The following is a 21,629-nucleotide window of genomic DNA, read 5'->3' on the forward strand; positions in this document are numbered from 1 at the left end:
TACCCTTAACCCCTACTCTGATTTCTGTTTTGTAGGCAACTTGCTATCCATTCTGCTACCTGACCGTGACTCCACATGCTCTGACCTTAGTCACAAGTCTACAATGTGGTACCTTATCGAAGGCTTTTTAAAATCCAAATATATTACATCTACTACATTACCCTTGTCTACTCTGTTACCTTTTCAAAGAATTCAATAAGGTTAGTCAAGCATGACTTCCCCTTCTGAAATTTGTGCTGACTGTACTTTATTACATTTTCGTTCTCGATGTTTTTCCATTACATATTTGAGTAATATATTGGCTATCTTATGATTTTATTTCTATCCAGGTTTCTAAAAGTTTCCATAACTTTACTCACAATGAATATCAAACTCACTGATCTGTACTTTTCTGGTCACTTTTGCTACCTTTTAAAAAAAAATAGGCGTAACATCTGCGTTTCTCCAGTCCCCAGGCACCTCTCCAGTATTGAGTCATTTCTGGAAGATTTATGCCAGAGTTCCTACAATTTCCTCCCTTAGTTCCTTAAGGATCCTCAGATGCATTTTATCCAGCCCCAGAGATTTATTCACCTTAAGTTTGCACAGCTGTTCAGCAACCAAGCTGGTAGTAATATAGTGTCTCAACTTACCTCTGCAACACCCTCTAGTTCCTTTTCCAGATCAAATAAATTACCCACCTTCGCCCTAGTAAAAATGGAGGCAAAAAACTTATCTAATACTTTTGCAGCCTGTGTAGCATCAGTTGTCATATCCTCACTCGATTCCAATCTGATGAGTTCTATGATTAGGAAAGAAACTTGCAGTTATATGATGTCTTTCATATCCTCTGGACATTCTAAAGCACTTGACAGCCAATCAATACTATTGAAGTGGAGTCACTGTTCAGTAGGTAAATATGGCAGCCAATTTGTGTACAGCAAGGTCCCACAAACAGCAATCTGTCCTTTTGGTGTTGGTTGAGGGATAAATGTTTGTCACAACACAGGGAGAACTCTGGGATTGTTCTCCTTAGAGCAGAGAAGGTTAAAGGGAGATTTAATAGAGGCGTTCAAAACAATGAAGGGTCTTGATAGAGTAAATAAGGAGAAATTGTTTCCACTGGCAGGAGGGTTGGTAACCAGAGGACATAGATTTAAGATAATTGGCAAAAGAACCAGAGAGGAGATGAGATGAGATTTTTTTTAAGGTAGCGAGTTATGATGATCTGGAACACACTGCCTGAAAGGGTGGAGGAAGCAGATTTAATAGTAACTTTCAAAAGGGAATTGGATATATACTTGAAAAAGAAAAATTTGTAGGGCTATGGGGAAAGATCAGGGGAGTGGGATTAATTAGATAGTTCTTTCAAAGAGCCAGCACAGGCATGATGGGCCAAAATGGCCTCCTTCTATGCTGTATGATTCTAATTCCTATTTTTCTTTGAATAGTGTCATGGGATCTTTTATATACTTGAACAGGTAGATGAGACCTTAATCCAATGTATCAGAAAAGCAGCACCTCCACTGAATCACTCCCTCAGTACTGCAATGAAGTGTCAGCCTAGATTTACGTGCCTGAAGTGGAACTTGAACTCACACCCTTCTCACAAAAGAGGTGAGAGTGCTACCTCTGAGCCAAGGCTGATACTTTATCTCAAGAGGATTAGAATACAAAGGGGAGGAAGTTATGCTTCAGTTGTACCAAACCTTGGTCAGACCCCATCTGGAGTATTGTGTTCCGTTCTGGGCACCGCACTTCAGGAAGGATATATTAGCTTTGGAGGAGGTACAGCACAGGTTTACCAAAATGATACCAAGGTTAAAGGGTTAAATTAAAATACAGGTTGCATAAACATAGGTTGTATTCCCTTGAGTTTAGAAGGTTGAGGGTGATCTATTTGAGTTGTTTAAAATGATAAAAGGATTTGATAGGGTAGATAAACTATTTCCTCTGATGGGGGAATCCAAAACAAGGGGGAACAATATTAAAATTAGAGCTAGATCATTCAGGAGTGAAATCAGGGTGCACTTTTTCCATACAAAGGGTAGTGCAAATGTGGAATTCTCTCCCCAAAAAGGCCATAGATGCTGAGTCAATCAAAATTTTCAAGACCGAGATCAACAGATTTTTTTAATATATTAACGGTATCAAGGGATCTGGATCAAAAGCAAGTAAATGGAGGGACATACAGATCAGCTATGACCTAATTGAATGGTGGAATAGGATCGAGGGGCTGAATTGGCCGACTCTTGTTCTTATGTAATCAAAGGCAGTTTGCTGAATAGCCAGAGTACAGAATATTATTTTTGATTGACTATGGTAGTCCATTTTGATGAGACACTCATCACGGGACATGAAAAGCTACTCTGTCAACATGTAAGCATGGTTCTGTGAGCTTTGTGAACATATGTGGGCTACATCATGGAACATCTGTACATTAACATATGTGTTTCAAATATGCCCATGAGCAGCAGCCATGAAATGGGTACTGTCCTTTTGCAGAGCCACTAGCTCCTTGCAGTGAAGCATACACTCAACTACCCACTTTCTAAGTCCTTTGTTTAGAAAATGGTCTTAACGTTTTTTTTGGAACCTTGGGGCAGTAGATCAAATACAGTTTGCGAAGGACTTGGTGAGACAGTATGAGGCCAATTCCTTCTAAATATTCACATGGTGAAAGCAATATGCTAGTGTATGTGTATGAAGAGGTGGAAAGGACAAGGGGATTGTAACTACTTGTTTCAAATACAAAATTTTCAGCAGGCAACACAGATGTAGCCTAAGGGCTGTTTGACCAGAATGCTAAATCAAATAGGATTGATCGACAGCGACAACCTGGATCTAACCTGGTGAAGTAAAACCAGATCCCCAAGAGTACAGTACCCCAGAGTAGATCAAGTAATCGCAGATCGAGATATTGTGGACCACCTCAGTGTGTATCTTTCCCTTGTGGGGGTGGACTGCTAATGTACTGCGGGTATCAGCTGATGCATTGTCCGGGTGTCACACCAAGTGTCACCTAATGCTTCAGACACCAATAAGCAAGTCATAACATGTGATGCTTGAGTGGCTTTGACCTGGTTTGTTGATGTACTATCATGTTGGGCATCCAGAAACATACTGATTTGCCCTGCACAAGAGTCTGGAAATTTCTCATGGCCAATAGATCACTTGTAATTCTGAGCAGGAAGACTCATGCCCAGTTCACCTGGCATGAGCTCACTGGATCCAAATACGGTCTCCCACTCTCAGTTGAAGAGTAATGGCTGTAATAAGACTCCCTGGAGAACACTGTGTGCCTAGGACCATCACTCTGGAACATGGAGCTTACTGGTGCAGAGAATGGAGACCCACCTGATCAATAGGAGGCAATAGGATCATGTTTTTGGGAAGGTAGAGTGCCATCACCAAAGCACGCCACCAATCCTTCCAGGATTGGGTAAAGGCACTATGAAGCCAAGAGACTGAGCTTTACCTTGTGTATAAAGAATATTTTACCCAAGAATGTTTCATTCGGACAGCACAAAATGTACGCCAACAAACTCGCCGGAATCACACTATCTGTAAGAGATAAGCACCGGCACCCATGAGACATGGAGGAGTGGGGCGGTGGAAGAAAAAGCAAATTCACATTAAGTTTCTTAGCTAACTCCTTTCCCTCACTGGAGTTTTGCATCCCCTTTGGATTAAGGCTATAAATAGCAGCAATTAAGATAGTTTTCAGGTAAGTTGACAACAACATTTCGTAAAATCCTTTCTCCAGCAGGGTCCTAGCTGATCTCAAACCAAGGTAGCATCCTGTCACATTTTGGATTTTTTTGACCATTTTTCAGCAGAGGGGATTTGGAAAAGTTACTTTTACATGTTGGGTTTTTCAAGCAAAGTGCATTCATACAAGTTTTTTTTAAAAAGCAGCTAGATGAAATTTACTAATGGAGTCATTTCCCCAAATTGTAAATAACCTGCAATTTTTGTTCTATTGCAGTAACCAATAAACACCTCATACTTTTGTTTTGGGAGGCCCCTAGGGCTGGGGGCTTGACAGGGATTGGCTGCGAGAGGCCCTCCACTTAGGTTATCAACAGGGGGAGTCAAGAAAAGAGACACACACACAAGCAATCAGATGCAGTAAAAGTTGCAGAATCAGTCAGGTTGGCAAAGAGAAACTTGCATTTATACAGTGCCTTTAATGTAGAAAAACATCCTAAGTTACTTCAGTGAGGCATAATAAAATAAAATGGATGTCAAGCCTAAGGAGATATTGGAAGAGGTGACCTAAAGCTTGAAAGAGGTGATTTTTAAGGAACATCTTAAAAAGAGGGGGAGGTAGAAAGGTTTATTCAATCTGCTTCCAAAAAGACTGGAGGTATGTGGAGACACGTACAAGAAGCGTGAATATCTAATTCAGATCACAAGGGAACACCAATGTTACACCCTCGGATAACCATATCACATAGTTGGATATTGGGCAGTACAGGCACAGCCCTAGACATTAGCGTTTCAGAACATTTACGGTAGTGACTAGCACTACTATACCAAGACCAAGGCAAAAGCATAAATTCATAAGTGTTGAAATTGAAAACCTAAGTATTTGTGAACTCAGTGCTTGTATTGATACCACATCCAAAATAAGAAATGATCTGTTATTTAGTAGAAGCCTTTTATTAGTCTATTACAGGACTGGACTACAATCTACAAATACCTACACTTAATTTCCAAATCTTGCTAAAAGTAATGTTATGTAGCGTGCAATGGGATCCCCTCACCTTATCACTCCAGTGTGCCCACTCCTCTGAAATTGACTTAGAAATAAACAGAAGATTTGTAACTAGAGTGCCTGGCTATTACCCCCAAGAGTATATGGTCTCCTTTATCATCACCAATTTGCTTAAATTATAAATAAGTAAATGTAAACAATTGTTAAAGACAACTGTTTTCAAAGCAGGTTTTATTGTGTAGATGGCATGATCAGTTTTTTTGCTGTATATTTGGTAATTTCTCTAACCCTGAGTAAGTTCAACTACAGTTGAAACTGCATAGCAAAGATCTATAGCACAGGCTATCTTCAATAGTTTACAGTCTTGGGGTTAGTGAATATTCTGCTTGGCAACAAGTACAACCATCATATTAAAAAGGGAAAGCCTCTTATTTAAAACAAGAACAAAAAGTCAATAGTTTACTCAACAAGAACTAAACCATGCGCTTGTAACTCTGCATTGTTTGACTGGTCTGAGGAGTGGGGAGGGAGCAGGCTGGGGAAAACGTGGGACAGAGAAAATGGGGTTTATTTTTGCAGTGCATTCTGAACAGGACAACATCTGTGTTGCTCGTTTATGCTCTGTAACTGTGCAGACAGCACAATTATGGTTCACTTGTGTAGTGTTACAGAGCTCATTTCAGCTATGAATAGGTGGCTTCTACCAAGGACTTACTGCAGGGAGAACAGACACCACAACCACAAGCACAAGCCCCTTCCCGGTGCAGTGAAATAATGCAAAGTTACTTGCTGCATTTCTCAAAAATGCAGCAGCACATAGTTCAAAACACATGAAGGTTTTGTTGCAGCAAACTTGACATTTACTTTTGAGAGAGAGAGTATACATTTCTCCCACTAAATATCTTACATAAGTCATATTGCAATTGCCACAACAGGTAAATACATAGCTGAGAGAAGCTGTTTTTTGTTCAGGATCTTCCAATGCAGAAATTCCAAAAAGGAAATAAAATCATGTTTTGTTGCACTAGAACAATGACTATTGCTCAGGTCCTAGGTGATAATATATTGGAGACCATTAGTACATTGTTATACAAGGGATATACTTCACAATGAAGTCATGCACAATAAATGCAAAGATATTAAACAATATAATGAAAACTAAATAAGTAGGCTGCAGTAGATCCCAGTATTTGACAGTGGTTTACACAGAAAAGATAAGCACTTGCTAATCAAAGGTAGTCAAATCCTGCACCTGTAAACTTCTTTAATCCACCCTACAGGATTACTTAATTAATATTTTGTACTGTTTAATTGGATTACACCTGTCTTGTTGTTAAAGACAATGAGTTTAATGCAAGACATTTATGGAGCATCCTCCTTTTAAACATCCATAGAAAATCACTGTATTGTGATTCAAGGATTTTGCAGGTCCATTTTGACAGTTTGGAAGTCCTCAGTTTGATATCCTATGGCTCATAAACAGAAACTAAGTCTGAAGTCACAGTACTGACTGACAGCACCTTGTTCATATTAACTCAAATTACAGCACACAGACTTTCTAGTGAATACTTGTTTTAGTGCTGAACTATTCACCTTCCAGTACCAATGAACGTGCAACCATTTCCCAGCCGATAGCTCTAGTGAATGATTCCTCCAATATCTCACCCCCATTATTAACTTGAATGGTATTCACTAGTTAAAGTTGTTCTAGGTAATCTAGTAAAAACAAATCTTGAGTATTAGAACCATTACAAAATATAGCAATGTAGGTTTATTAGTAAACAAATCAAACTCTAATAAAAATACCTAAGCATTAGTAGAGAGCAGGAAACGGGAACAGAAAGAAACAAGTGACAGTCCTAAAGTGTGTACAACTATTTGAAATGATATTCACTTTCGATATTGATTAGCATGTTGTTTGATTAAAAATACAAGCTGGGATTGCAGAGATGTGATGTGACAATTTATTTATGACCAGTCACACTTTGCCCTTAGATGCACTAATGTTTTCAAACTCACCAGTTCCAGCAGGAGAACCAACAGGTTTGACAGACTGGATTGGAGGTGATGTCAAGGAGTCCTTAAGTACAATGTAGTCTGGGAATAGTTTAAAAAGTGAGGTGTATGGTATTAGAGAATCAAGTTGCAGAAACCGTACTGACAATATCATTACAATACTGGCTGATAAATCGGAGGCCTGGCTTGAATTTAAAATTAGGGTTAAATTCAGTCACATCACATAAAAGCAGCCTTTGAATTTGGGAGTAGAGACGGTCATGTGATACAAAGCAAGCTACGAGTAGTTTAGGTCTCAACTTAAACATTGAACAAATGGGCAACAAGATTAAAAGCTCCCAAATTTATTCATTAGATGATGTCAGTCAAGACTTTTTACAGGATACTCATGTTGCTGACATACTGTTTAGAAAACCAAATGCAAGCCAGGACTTCATAGGCACTAATATTAGAATAAGAGAGCGTTCACTCTGTGCACGGTGGAGATGGCTACAGTTAATTTTTTTCAGCCCAGTCAGGTCAATTGTGTCATTCCATCTTTAACAACAGCATCAATACATTCTAATAAGTGATATGCACATTCTGAACTTCAAATTTACTGTCAGCCACTTATAAAGGGTCACCAAATCTCAGTGCTAGTTAAAATGGCTCGTGAAGTACACAAGAGGAATTATATTTGCTGTCCTAGTGGCAAAGCCCATCTCTGAATTGAGTGTGTCTGGAAAGTTAACTGTTGTGGTGCTGGACACATGCATTGTGCTAGCTTTAATGGAGCACCTCTACTGAGCAGAGTAGCGTTTAACTGATTCCCTTAGCTTAAATATGGAAGTGCTCACTAACAATTACTCCTATAATATCTATACTCATTCTGTAGTTCTGTATTCCCTTCGTATACAACTCATCATGTTACATTAAAAAGGGCAGCTTTACAATATCATGTACACACTAAAGGGAAGTTTAAACATCATGCTCTGGTGTTTATCTTCATACTGGTGCAATCATGGCCGTCAGTTCCATTATCAAACATTCCAATCCAATAGGCTTCATTAGTTCCCTGGCACTCCAGCTGAACTATCCCACCCTATAGAAGGAATGATGTACCCTCCACTTTATCTCTAGGAGGTCAGTTCTGTAGGCCAAGCCACAATTAACTTAGATCCTTTTGTGAATTTTACATGTTCCTTCCAGCTAAAGAAATAATGGCATGGGTACAGAATGTGCACGGAGGATAAAACCCTGAAGTAGTGTGTGTACACTACACGTGAATGTATGTTTTTGAAGTTCATGAACACAGATCAAGACATGGCCGACTACGGATGTAACCCTGAGTTACGATACAGCACTTTGCTTGTATATTACATGCTGAAAATGTTTGCTGTAACTGGGTGTGAAAGGAAAACCGAAGAGTGGGATTGGTCCATATTATCCACGCTTCCATTCCTTATACGACACAGATTTCCAGTGAGAAATTAAAATCACATCACTCTAAGTAGGTTAGTCTCACGCAAACGATTATTGAGCAAGACCAATTAAACTGTTTGCAGAGCCACCCAATCCGCCATCACCCTTCTGGAAGGATTTTATAGCACTCGGTACTTGGAGTCCCGTGTATACGTTTAGGCCACCACACCAGACCTGCAAGGGGAGGGACATGTCAATCAAAATAAGAACATAAGAACATAAGAAATAGGAGCAGGAGTAGGCCAATCGGCCCCTCGAGCCTGCTCCGCCATTCAATAAGATCATGGCTGATCTGATCCTAACCTCAAATCTAAATTCATGTCCAATGCTCCCCGTAACCCCTAATTCCCTTTACTTCTAGGAAATTGTCGATTTCTGTTTTAAATTTATTTAATGATGTAGCTTCCACAGCTTCCTGGGGCAGCAAATTCCACAGACCTACTAACCTCTGAGTGAAGAAGTTTCTCCTCATCTCAGTTTTGAAAGAGCAGCCCCTTATTCTAAGATTATGCCCCCTAGTTCTAGTTTCACCCATCCTTGGGAACATCCTTACCCCATCCACCCAATCAAGCCCCTTCACAATCTTATATGTTTCAATAAGATCACCTCTCATTCTTCTGAACTCCAATGAGTAGAGTCCCAATCTACTCAACCTCTCCTCATATGTCTGCCCCCTCATCCCCGGGATTAACCGAGTGAACCTTCTTTGTACTGCCTCGAGAGCAAGTATGTCTTTTCTTAAGTATGGACACCAAAACTGTATGCAGTATTCCAGGTGCGGTCTCACCAATACCGTATATAACTGCAGCAATACCTCCCTGTTTTTATATTCTATCCCCCTAGCAATAAAAGCCAACATTCCGTTGGCCTTCTTGATCACCTGCTGCACCTGCAAACTAGCTTTTTGATTTTCTTGCACTAGGACCCCAGATCCCTTTGTACTGCAGTACTTTCCAGTTGCTCGCCATTAAGATAATAACTTGCTCTCCGATTTTTCCTGCCATAGTATATAACCTCACATTTTCCAATATTGTATTGCATCTGCCAAATCTCTGCCCACTCACCCAGCCTGTCTATATCCCCTTGTAGGTTTTTTATGTCCTCCTCACTCTCCACTTTCCCTCCCATCTTTGTATCATCTGCAAACTTTGATATGTTACACTCGGCCCCCTCCTCCAAATCGTTAATATAGATTGTAAAGAGTTGAGGACCCAGCACCGACCCCTGCAGAACACCACTGGCTACAGGTTGCCAGTCCGAGAATGTACCATTTATCCCAACTCTCTGCTTCCTGTTAGATAACCAATCCTCCACCCATGCCAGAATATTACCCCCAATCCAGTGATTCTTTATCTTGAGCAATAATCTTTTATGTGGCACCTTGTCGAATGCCTTCTGGAAGTCCAAATACACTACGTCCACTGGTTCCCCTTTATCCACCCTGTACGTTATATCCTCAAAGAACTCAAGCAAATTTGTCAGACATGACTTCCCCTTTGTAAAGCCATGTTGACTTTGTCCTATTAAATTATGTTTATCCAAATGTTCTGCTACTGTCTCCTTAATAATAGACTCCAAAATTTTACCCACCACAGATGTTAAGCTAACTGGTCTATAATTTCCAGCCTTCTGCCTACTACCCTTTTTAAATAAGGGTGTTACATTGGCAGTTTTCCAATCTGCCGGGACCTTTGCCGAGTCCAGAGAATTTTGGAAAATTATTACCAAAGCATCCACAATCCCTACTGCCACTTCCCTCAAGACCCTAGGATGTAAGCCATCAGGTCCAGGGGATTTATCCGCCTGGAGTCCCATTAATTTACTGAGTACCAATTCCTTAGTGATTTTAATCGTATTTAGCTCCTCCCCCCCAGAGCCCCCTGTTTGTCCAGTGTTGGGATATTCTTAGTGTCCTCTACCGTAAAGACTGAAACAAAATATTTGTTCAGCATTTTTGCCATCTCCATGTTTTCCACCATTAATTTCCCAGTCTCATCCTCTAAAGGACCTACGTTTGCCTTAGCCACCCTTTTTCTTTTTATATAACTGTAGAAACTCTTGCTATCTGTTTTTATATTTTTTGCTAATTTATTTTCATAATCTATCTTCCCTTTCTTAATCAATCCTTTAGTTACTTTTTGCTGTCTTTTGAAGACTTCCCAATCTTCTATCCTCCCACTAAGTTTGGCTACCTTGTTTTTAGTTGGATACTATCCTTAATTTCTTTACTTAGCCACGAATGGCTGTCATTTCTTTTACACCCTTTTTTCCTCAGTGGAATATATATTTTTTGAAAGTTGTAAAATAACTCCTTAAATGAACACCACTGCTCATGTACCGTCCTACCCTTTAATCTATTTTCCCAGTCCACTTTAAATCAATTCCGCTCTCATACCATCATAGTCTCCTTTATTCAAGCTCAGTACGCTTGTTTAAGAACCAACCTTCTCACCCTCTAATTGGATATGGAATGTAACCATGTTATGGTCACTCATTCCAAGGGGATCCTTAACTAGGACATTATTAATTAATCCTGGCTCATTACACAGGACCAGGTCCAAGGTTGCTTGCCCCCTTGTTGGTTCAGTTACATACTGCTCAAGAAATCCATCCCTAATACAATCAATAAACTCTTCCTCAAGGCTGCCCTGCCCAATTGATTTGTCCAGTTAATATGATAGTTAAAATTCCCCATAATTATAGCTGTTCCCTTATTACATGCCCCGACTATTTCCTGATTAATACTTCTTCCAGCAGAGTTGCAACTATTAGGAGGCCTATATACTACGCCCACGAGTGTTTTTTGCCCCTTATTATTCCTTATCTCTACCCAAACTGTTTCATTATCCTGATCCTTTGTCCCAATATCTTTTCTCTGTATTAGTGATTCCTTTGTTTATTAACATAGCCACCCCACCTCCCCTTCCTTCCTGCCTGTCCTTCCTGATTGTTAAATACCCTGGCATATTTAATTCCCAGTCGTTGTCACCCTGCAGCCATGTTTCTGTAATGGCCACAAGATCATACCCATACGTCGTTATTTGTGCCATTAACTCGTCCATTTTGTTACGAATGCTACGTGCATTCAGATAAAGAACTTTCAAATATGTTTTGTGACACTTAGTTCCTGCTTTTTCCTTTTTTAACACTTTACCTTTTACTCCATACCTTCTGTCCCTTCCTGATACGCTTTCCTCTGTCTCCCTGCTCAGGTTCCCAACCCCCTGCCACAGCTTTGATGCTGGGTTAATCGCCTTACGCCTTCTAGTTTTCATTTTATCTGTCATGCCTAAAGTACACTTTCTTTCCGCTGCTCTATGCTTTTCCCTTTCACTTGTTCTTGAACAACTGTTTGTACTATTTGTATTGTAGATTTCCCCTGGGTCTTCCCCTCTCTTGCTGCTCTCAACTTTATTCCCTTCTGACTCCCCGCTCAGGTTCCCATCCCCCTGCCACTCTAGTTTAAACCTTCCCCAACAGCACTAGCAAACACCCCCGTGAGGACATTTGTCCCAGTCCTGCTCGGGTGTAACCCGTCACGCTTGTACAGGTCCCACCTTCCCCAGAACCGGTCCCAATGTCCCAGGAATCTAAATCCCTCCCTCCTACACCATCCCTGCAGCTACGCATTCATCCTGTCTATTCTCCTGTTCCTATACTCACTAGCACGTGGCACCGGTAGTAATCCTGGAGATCACTACCTTTGAAGTCCTGCTTTTTAATTTATCTCCTAACTCCTTAAATTCATCTTGCAGGACCTCATCCCTTTTTTTACCTATGTCGTTGGTACCAATATGGACCACGACTACTGGCTGTTCACCCTCCCCCCTCCAGAATGCCCTGCATCCGCTCCGTGACATAATGGAACATTTCCTAAAACCTGCAATTAGCACAAGTTTGACCCATACGAATACAGCTCATTATAAAAGCCCAAAGAATTTATAGGAGATTTTTTTTTACTTTAGGCAGAATCATTTAACTAAAAGGCAAAGAAAAGCTGCTCAGTTCATTTGTAAAATTCTTAAAATATTTTTGTACTACATTCCTCATGACAAGCTTCCAATAAACATGCAATAATACACTCGATCTGACTTGCCTCAATCATTCAGTCTGCTTTAGTTTATTTTGTATTTTAAGATTAAAAGCGGTCTTATTTTCACACACTAGTTTTAATAACTTTCCTTTATTTGTATAAATGGCCAATGCAATTAGAGCTGTTCCATCACTAGATATCAGGTTCTCAGAGCTACAATAGTTAGTTTACAAATCCTTCCCCAAAGTTGTCCTAGAATATAGTGCCTGTTAATCACTTACCATGAAGGCTGGAACTACTGGTTGAGTAAACTTGGTCTTGAAAGTATGTAATAACTGTTTTGTATCTGCATTATAAAAGGAAATGTGACCTACAAATAAAAGTGAAATGCAAATTTACAAGTGAACATTTCCATTTTTTATATCTAAGAGTCAAGCATAAGGTCCTTTTAAGATGCATCAGACAATCAAATAAACTCAAATATAAGAGAACTTCCACAACTAGTCTGTGCATATATTACCTACGGAAGTCCAACCAAAACTCCTTGCATTTTACGGGGAGGAAAGAAACAGTCAGTCAGTGATCCAGACCCAACACCCCTCCAAGTTTATGTTAAATTGCATGGGCCCGATTTTACCAGGGGTGTGGGTTCCCGGGGGGGTAGGCCAGCGCGCCCGGTGAAATTAGTGGGTTTCCCGCGCGATCGTAGCAGGCAACCCACTAATTGGAGCCACTTACCTGCTCCTCCGGGTTCCGCGCTGCTGATCAGCGCGTCGGGCGGGCTGCGCATGCGCAGTAAGATCTGTCAGCTGGAGGCGCTCTATTTAAAAGGGGCAGTCCTCCACTGACAGATGCTGCCACAAACTGAAAAAATTACAGCATGGAGCAGCCCAGGGAGAAGGCTGCTCCCAGTATAATGATGCCTCACCCCAGGTATCATTAGATGGGGTGAGGAGGAGGGAGGGGGGGGGGGGGGGGGGAGGACAAGGATCTTCTCCCCGGCGGCCGGGAGGAAGCGGCCTGCCTCTGCCACCAAGAAGGCCTGGCTCAAGGTGGCAGAGGGGGCCAGCTGCGCCACCAACATATCGCCCATCTGCATACAGTGCAGGAGACGCACCAATGACCTCAGTAGGTCAGCCACAGTGAGTACACTTAGTCTTTCCCCTACACTCTGCCTGCCACAACACTGCCCCCACCCCACATCTCCTTCGGCACTGCCAACACTACTCTGTCACATGACCCCTCATACCCACTCAAACCTCATCTCACCTGCACCTACTCACCTCGCGAGTACTCACCCCGCCAGTACCACGCAACCCAATCCTCATACAATCTCATGGCTTTATCCCATACTCACCCTCTCGTGCATCTCTCTCACGGCCAGCCTCACTCAACCTGCCACCACCTGTGCTGCAGCCACAGGGCATGCATCACATTATGTGCAGTAGGCAGCGTAAGGCAAACGTGTCGTGAGCATGAAGGGGATGCACAAGGGTGTTTGAGGGTTTGTCATGGTTCATACTTCTATTGAATTAAAGAACAACTCACATCACACATTATATTGGCTCCACTACTGCCATGTCTTCGCGAATCCTGTCCGGTTTGTGCAATAATGCCTGCTCCTGGGTATCCCCATGAGGACCCACCACTGATGCCACCCAGTGTGTCACTGCAGAGTGGGTGTAGGTGTATTTGTAGGGCTCATCTGCGCAGACGACAGAGACACCGGGGATGTCCCTGGTTGCAGCCTGGAAGGCTGTGGAGGTGCCCTCACGGGCACCGAAACCCAGGGGGCGTCGGCCCAAAGCATCTACCAGGTAAGGGCACGAACAGAAGCAACCTGTCGCCACCTCTGCTGGAGCCACAGGGGTAGCACCACGTAGGGGTACCAGGAAACGAAAACCCAAAGTTCCGTGAGCACACAGGGATTGCACTAGGGTGTTTGTCTATTTGTTATATTTTTATTTCCAGTCTTTGAATGGCAACACAAAATAAACTCACTTTTTCTCACCAATGCTGCCACCTCTGGTCCATAATTCTGCAGCTTGTGCAATATGTCCCTTCCGTGCGCCTCATCATGACGACGACCACCCTGTCCCACCCATTGGGCATAATACAGTGGGTGCAGGTGTACAGGCACCACTCTTCTGTGGAGGGAGCCTGTATGGACCCTCGTCTGTGCACGTTATGACATGTGAACGCCTCACACAGTGTGATGTTAGGAGAACCGTTGGCATATGAGTGCCTCCCTGGCCTGACGAGCATGCAGGTGAGCCGGTGTTCGGGCCATGGGTCGTTCCTCCTCCTCATTGTCGTCCTCAATGTGGGTGGCGGGTGTGCATGGGGCCTCCTCCAGCGGCACCCCTCTCTGTAGTGCCATGTTGTGCAGGGCACAGCAGACAACTATAATTCGTCCCACTCGGAGTGGCGTGTATTGGAGCGCCCCCCCCGGAACGATCAAGGCACCTGAAGCGCATCTTGAGCAGCCTTATAGCCTGCTCAATTGTAGACCTGGTAGCAATGTGGCTGTCGTTATATCGACGCTGCGGCTCGGTAATGGGGTTCCTCAGAGGTGTCATAAGCCACGTGCGCAGGGGATATCCCTTGTCGCCGAGGAGCCAGCCGTTGCCGGTGTTGGGTGCGTGGAAGAGGGGTGGGACGGTGGACTCCGAGGATGAAGGCATCGTGGCAGCTGCCAGGGTATCTGGCGCACACGTGTGGGAATCTCTGGCGGTGGTCACAAATGAGCTGGGCGTTCATGGAGTGATACCCCTTCTTGTTGATGAACAGCCCTGGCTCATGCGGAGGTACCCGTATGGCGATGTGGGTGCAGTTGATTACACCCTGCACCCGTGGGAAGCCAGCCATAGCATGGAATCCAACCGCCCTCTCCATCTGGCTGCGCTCGTCCATGGCGAAGTTGATGTAGTGCGAGGCCCTGTGGAACAACCCATCGGTGACCTGCCTTATGCACTTGTGTGCGGAGGACTGACAGACCCCGGTGATGTCCCCGGTGGCACCCTGGAAGGATCCGGAGGCGAAGAAGTTGAGGGCAGTGGTGACTTTGACGGCGACGGGTAGGAAGATGCTGCTTGGTCCATCCGGGAGCAGCTCGTCATTAAGGAGGTTGCAGATGTCGGCGACTACCTGGCGAGTGACTCTGAGCCTCCGTATGCACTGCTCCTCGGAGAGGTCCATGAAGCTGAGCCTCGGTCTGTAGACCCTGTGCGGAGGGTAGTGCCTCCTGCGACGCATCTCTCTCTGCGGTTGCCCTCCCTCCTGCTGTGCAGGTGGGTGTGGCACAGCACCGTGTTGGGGGGCTCCACGTCGCTGAGGCGGACGGCGTGGACTGCGAGGTTGGTGATGCTGTTCGTCCCCCGAGGATGTCGAAGCGGCCCCCATCTGGCAGGCGTTGGTCTGAGGGGTTGTGCACGTTAGGTAGGTGTATCCTCGCACTGGGGCTGCGGTTCCACGTCGGTGTATCTTCTTGCTTGGAGGGGGGTTGTGGAGGGCAGGCGTTGCCCTATGTGACGGAGTGGCCTCCTGCGTTGATGAAGGGTCTCCACCCCCTTGTGGAGTGCACCTTGGCAGCTGCCACAAGCTGCTGGCTGCAACACGTCCGTTTGGAGTGAGACTGTTTCCCCCAGTATGTGAAACAGTCTGAGTTGAAGGTAAAATCCCACATTTCCTAATAAGACAGCTGAATCAGGTCATTTAATGACCTGAACAAGCAAAGTAAATACACTCAAGTGGCATCCCGCTGGCTTTAATTGCCTGCGGGATTCCCACCAGCGGGGGCTGCGCACGCACCCCCGCACGTCAGCGCGGAACCCGGAAGTGGGCGGGATCGAGGCGCGATCCGGTCACGCACCTGGATATCGGGATTTTCGAGGCCCCCCTGCGGAGAACGCACCCGAAACCCGGTGCTAAAATCGGACCCCATATCTTTCTTTGGCTGATAAGCCCCAAAAATATTGACCAAGTCAAACTGACTTAAGGTGTGGGCACAGATCTGGCCAGGTGGATCAACCACTCAATAATAATTGTTACCATATATCATTTTAGAAGGAAACATTAATTCAACAAAGCTACTTTGCTAGTCTTGGTTTACAGATTGATAATCTAGACAGTTTCAATTTACACAAACCTCACGACTATAAAGTGAACAGATTATTTATAGAGTATGGACCGAGCCTAAAATGTATGTCAGAGGTGTATTGATTTAGGCAAAACAGTGACAGTAATTTCAAGATCGATGATGCTCAGAACTATATCAAGGATAAACAAAGATCTCAGAACTGCTCTGTACCCCTGTCAAAAACTGTGGCTGGCCAAGGCTTGGACCTCACCAACTTTTTCAGTTGATATCAAAGCCATTAGAATAGCCATCTGGCAGAGAGCAAAGTAGTTATTAGTTCTGATGGAAAAATTACTATAAATATAAATGGCTATATTGTTTTGTTAGAGGATATAAAGCTTTGATAATGTCTATTTACAAGAAAACTACCTCCATCATAGTCGCAGTATACGCCTATTTTGTCTGGAACCTGAGCGTCCATGCTTTTGGCTTTGTTATTATGTTTAGCAGCAAAGGACGCCTGCAGCCAGTTGTTAATGTGAATACACCATGACGTAACAGTCTTCCCCAGCTGATCAAATTTTCCTAGATTTCTGTAGGACACACCTATACTATAGGATTTACAGTCTTTTTGAGACTTGACTTCCCAGTAATGCTGCCCACTTTCGATCACTGTGTCTCCTGTGAAAAAAGTACAAGCATAGCTGTGAATAAACCTCAGCTGATTCTTAGAGTTTAACAAAACATTTAAACAACTTGCATTTTTATAGCATCTTTCACACAATGAAACACCTTAAGGCCTTTTACCAATGTGGACGCGGGGCAGAGACCTCATCCACTCACCTATGCCGTTTGAATGTATGCAATAACTGCTTGACTATTCCAATGCTCTCCTGGCCGACCTCCCATCCTCCATAAACTTGAGCTCATCCAAAACTCTGCTGCCCGTATCCTAACTCGCACCAAGTCTCGTACACCCATCACCCCGTGCTCGCTGATCTACATCAGCTCCCAGTCCGGCAACATCAAGATTTAAAAATTCTCATCCTTGTTTTCTAATCCCTCCATGGCCTCACCCCTCCCTATCTTTAACCTCCTCTAGCCCTACGACCCTCAGAGATCTATGCGCTCCTCCAATTCTGTGCATCCCCGATCTTAATTGCTCTACCATTGATGGCCATGTGTTCAGCTGCTGAGGCCCTAAGCTCTGGAATTCCCTCCCTAAACCTCTCCACCTTCCTCTCCTTTAAGACACTCCTTAAAACCTACTTCTACGACCAAGCTTTTAGTCACCTGTCCTAATATCTCAGTGTCAATTTTTGTTTGATAACACTCCTGTGAAGTGCCCTGGGAAGTTTTACTACATTAAAGGCACTATATAAATGCAAGTTGTTGTTGTTGCTTTATAAATGCATTATAAAAGGTTACAAGGCATGGATGAAGTAGGGACATAAGCGGGCAATGTTACAAAGGTGGCGGTGGTTTTGGAGATGGACTGCTTGTAAGGTTGCACCATTGTGCTTAACCTGGGAAAGGAGCTAACAGAATGGCCTCAGTTTTACCAACATGGAGCTGGAGATAAGTGATAGATAAGTCAAAACTTTCGCAGTTTGGTTTCAGACATGTCTCCAATATCCCCAACTCTTTCAAACTTAGTTATCTCTAAAACAAAAAGGTTTATACAGTCCTCTGGCAGAATCAAGCTAGCTTCATCGTAACACATCAACCTCATTCACCATTATCCTTAAGAAGTTAAAGGGAAATAAATTAAAACCTTACGGATTCACATTCAAGACAAATTGGATATCAGAGGAAAATAATTCTACAAATTAGATTACGATTATTTCTCATCAGAGTTTAGAAAAAGCACCATACTTCAAAACAGTGTCAATTACATTTTTCTTCAAAAATTCAAAGTCCCCATTCCTAAAACTATAACATTTAACTTTGATTTAAAAGTATGAAATTTTGGTTCAAGTGTCTCTGAAAGCAACATTTTGTTCTTCAGAATCAAGTGGAAGGTGGTTACACCTGTTCTTAAAAAGCACAATAATGACAGGATCCCCTTCCTATTTGAATCGCTGAGACCACTAATGATCATATTGGAATAGTTTGCAGATTTAAAACAACTTGCACGGAACGTTATTGAATAAAATTTGATACCGAGCCACATGAGATATTAGGGCAGGTAAACAAAAGCTTGGACAAAGAGGTAGGTTTTAAGGAGCGTCTCAAAGGGGGAAAGGTAGAGAAGTGGAGAGGTTTAGGGAGGGAATTCCAGAGCTTAGGGCCTAGGCAGCTGAAGGCACAGCCGCCAATGGTGGAGGAATTAAAATTGGTGATGCACAAGAGGCAAGAGTTGGAGGAGCGCAGAGATCTAGTAGGGCTGGAGGAGGTTACGGTGCGGTGAAGCCATGGAGGGACATGTACAACATTTGGAGCAGAAGATTGCATAGACAAATACAGGACCAGAAAGACTATGTAGTCAATCTGGCCATTCCCAAGAACTAAATAAACTCTCAAATCCACTCCCTCAAATATCTACTCAATTCTTTAACCTTTTCCACCCTACATGCTTCCTCCACATCCCTGGCCAATCCACTGCACACGTTCAACACACACTGCACAAAGTAGTTCAATCTGAACTGCCCCTGTCCCCTGGTTTGACTGTTGTGGCAATCTTTAATCGATTATTGGACAATGTTATATATAATGTTAATATTCTGAAAATTGAAATGCCAAATGAAGGTTTTAGTATGGAGTGTTGCTTTGGGATGGAAGGAGAGGGGCAGAAGACACTATATTGCAGTTTTTATACACAAAAGTGTAGTGTTACCTAACACTGTATAAGATTCACCAGTAAAGCGATCTCTGTTACTTCTTGCCGATGCTGGTCGGCAGGATATTGATGTCCTTTTTGGAGACGGTGTACCACTTCTAAAGAAAAATGAAAAGGAAATTAAGATTAGTTCACATTCAATAATTGGTGGCTAAAAGCAAGGTAGTAGGAAGTTATATAAACAGAATGACAAACCAGGAGCAGCTTACATTCAAACTCAGATTTATGCAATTCTCGAATAACCAATCACTGCCATTTAATGTCACTTCTTGATTTTTTTAAAAACCACTTATTTAATGAGTTTTTAGGCAGAAAGAATCATTGTGACATAAGCGAATAGCAGTAGTTGCCAGATAAATCGTGTGACTTGCAGACAATGTTTATTACGAGGTGCTTTTAAGTGCTGTATTCAGGTTACTGTATAATTGCTGTAGCCTGTCAGCACATGACAACACTTTTTATGGTTCTCCCCTCTACTAAACAATCAGCCCAACCCTATTCCTATGAATAAGCTTCTATATAGCTGTCAAAGGGCTATGGCAAGGGACTACTGAATTATCAGTTCCAATGTTTGATATTTCAACAGACAGGAGGTGCAGAGTGAAACACAACTGGATGCATGCATTGGTGAAGGGAAAGGAAGAACGTGTCTTTTCAAACACACAAAACTTACTCACCAGAAAATAAGGAATGAATCCGCAGGAGAGGAAGAGCAAAGAGAAGTTAACATTTGGACCCATGATAGAAGGCTGTCTAAAAAGTGCTTCTCCAGCCCCAAACACAGAAGTGTTTAAAATTGGGGTCTAACGGACTCTCCCCCCAACCCCAACCTCCCCCAAAATAAGCTGCTTGTTATATTGAGCATCAATATTCGCAATCTGTGTAAAATACACACATTTCCAGGTCAATTTCATTTTTCCAGATATGAGACCATCCAATTTTTATGAAACTCCTTTACTCAGATCTTTAAAAGGTAAATCTACTGCAAAAATAAATAGTGCATCGCATTAAAAATTGGGATGGGCTTCACATAAAAACCCCACACCTAATGGGGTTGACAATCACCTATCATAAATGAAATGCTATACACTCAGGACTGAAGTGAGGGCTTTTGAAAGAATCTCCATCAGTTAGTAGTTTTGAAACCTATATACACATTTTCAAACATTTCTGTAAAGCAAGCATTAATCATGAAACAAACTGCAAAAGGCTGGATAAATTCTACTGTAGGAAGCAGGCCAGTGCTCCTGTACAGTCACTTAGAGGGTTAAGTGCAAGCAGTTTTTAAAATTAGAGGCATGCTTTTATAATTACAAAACATTAATTTGATATTATTTAGAGAGATTATTTACTATTGGAGAAGAACTGATAACCACAGCCACTTTTGAGAAGATACTGCGCAAAACACTTATTCAACACTGAAGTGAAATATTTGGTAAATACCCAAGCAAGGCCAAGAAATATTAGAAAGGTACAGAAAATTTTGAGGCAGTTATATGAAGAGACATACAATTTTAAAACTGAAAAGATCTTAACACTCAGGTACACCTTGATAACTCGAGGTTTTAGTCTTGCACCAAATGCCACCTTTATATTTAAGCAGGTTTATAGCAGCAACTTAGATTTTATTTGATTCAGGTTAATGTAGGTGTGTTCAAGAATTAGAAAAACATTTTTAACATAGCCTCAGTCCCCAACCTGTTGTATTTAAAACACACAGTTCATGCATTGCCTATAAACTGTAGTGTTCAGCATACTGTCACTCAAAATGCTGCTCAGTAAGTACAGATCTATAGCTAAAATAGCCAAGTCAAAGGATGCTTCAATCACTGGATGGCTGCTAAAATTTTCGGAAGTGAATAGATATTAAATGTTACCGTACCACAGAAATGTACATGGGTGCTTCCAAAATTTGAACAGTTTAGGTGCCTTTGTGTGCACAGGCAATTTCTAACTGTACATAAAGGTTTTCTAACTATGTACATAAAAGTTTTGTACTTGCAAAAAAGTTCTCTAGTTGTTTTTGGAGAACCAGCACACAGGGCTGGGTGAAACAGAGATCCAACCTGTGCACTAAAGTTAAGTTTGAAAGAATTTGGTTTGGTTCAATTTGTAGGAAGAATGGGCATCTCCTTGGAGACCAGCCCATAATCCAAATAACTAATGCAACTTCAAAAAAAAAATGTAACTGTTAAACCAGATTGGCTGCAACTTTTAAGAATTTCTTCATCTCTCTCATAGGATAGCAAATACACTATTCCAATTCAATGATGGTTGATGGTTTTTGATGGTTTGCTATTTAATGTTGCCTGTACTCAGAAGTTAATTGTATTTATAAGTTATTTGATGTCCACATCAAGTCCTTTAAGAAGTGGTTATTGTATGCAAGTTGGTAGACTGGGAGAAGCAGATGAAATTACCGGCTGCTGTCAGTTATCAGAAGCAAATGGGACCCCCAAATTGCATTTATTAATGAGGCTGCCATCTGAATCCAACAAGAACC

General features: G+C 42.4%; 1 protein-coding gene across 3 annotated transcripts in view; it reads right to left on the reverse strand.

The window, feature by feature from the left end:
• Positions 1-4,625: 4,625 nt before the first annotated feature.
• Positions 4,626-21,629, reverse strand: part of fsd1l (fibronectin type III and SPRY domain containing 1-like) — a 75,082-nt gene continuing 58,078 nt past the window's right edge. For 2 of the 3 annotated variants that reach the window (XM_067983337.1, XM_067983336.1), the window contains 4 exons: positions 19,124-19,224; positions 16,717-16,968; positions 12,491-12,579; positions 4,626-8,350 (listed from right to left, as the gene is read on the reverse strand). In XM_067983337.1, coding sequence (XP_067839438.1) covers positions 8,228-8,350; positions 12,491-12,579; positions 16,717-16,968; positions 19,124-19,224 — 565 coding nt within the window. In that variant the 3' untranslated portion in view covers positions 4,626-8,227. The remainder of the gene's footprint in view (positions 8,351-12,490; positions 12,580-16,716; positions 16,969-19,123; positions 19,225-21,629) is intronic. The other variant, XM_067983338.1, reaches the window with a different exon arrangement.

The sequence above is a fragment of the Heptranchias perlo genome, chromosome 4 (genome assembly GCF_035084215.1).
Source record: "Heptranchias perlo isolate sHepPer1 chromosome 4, sHepPer1.hap1, whole genome shotgun sequence".
NCBI lineage: Eukaryota > Metazoa > Chordata > Chondrichthyes > Hexanchiformes > Hexanchidae > Heptranchias > Heptranchias perlo.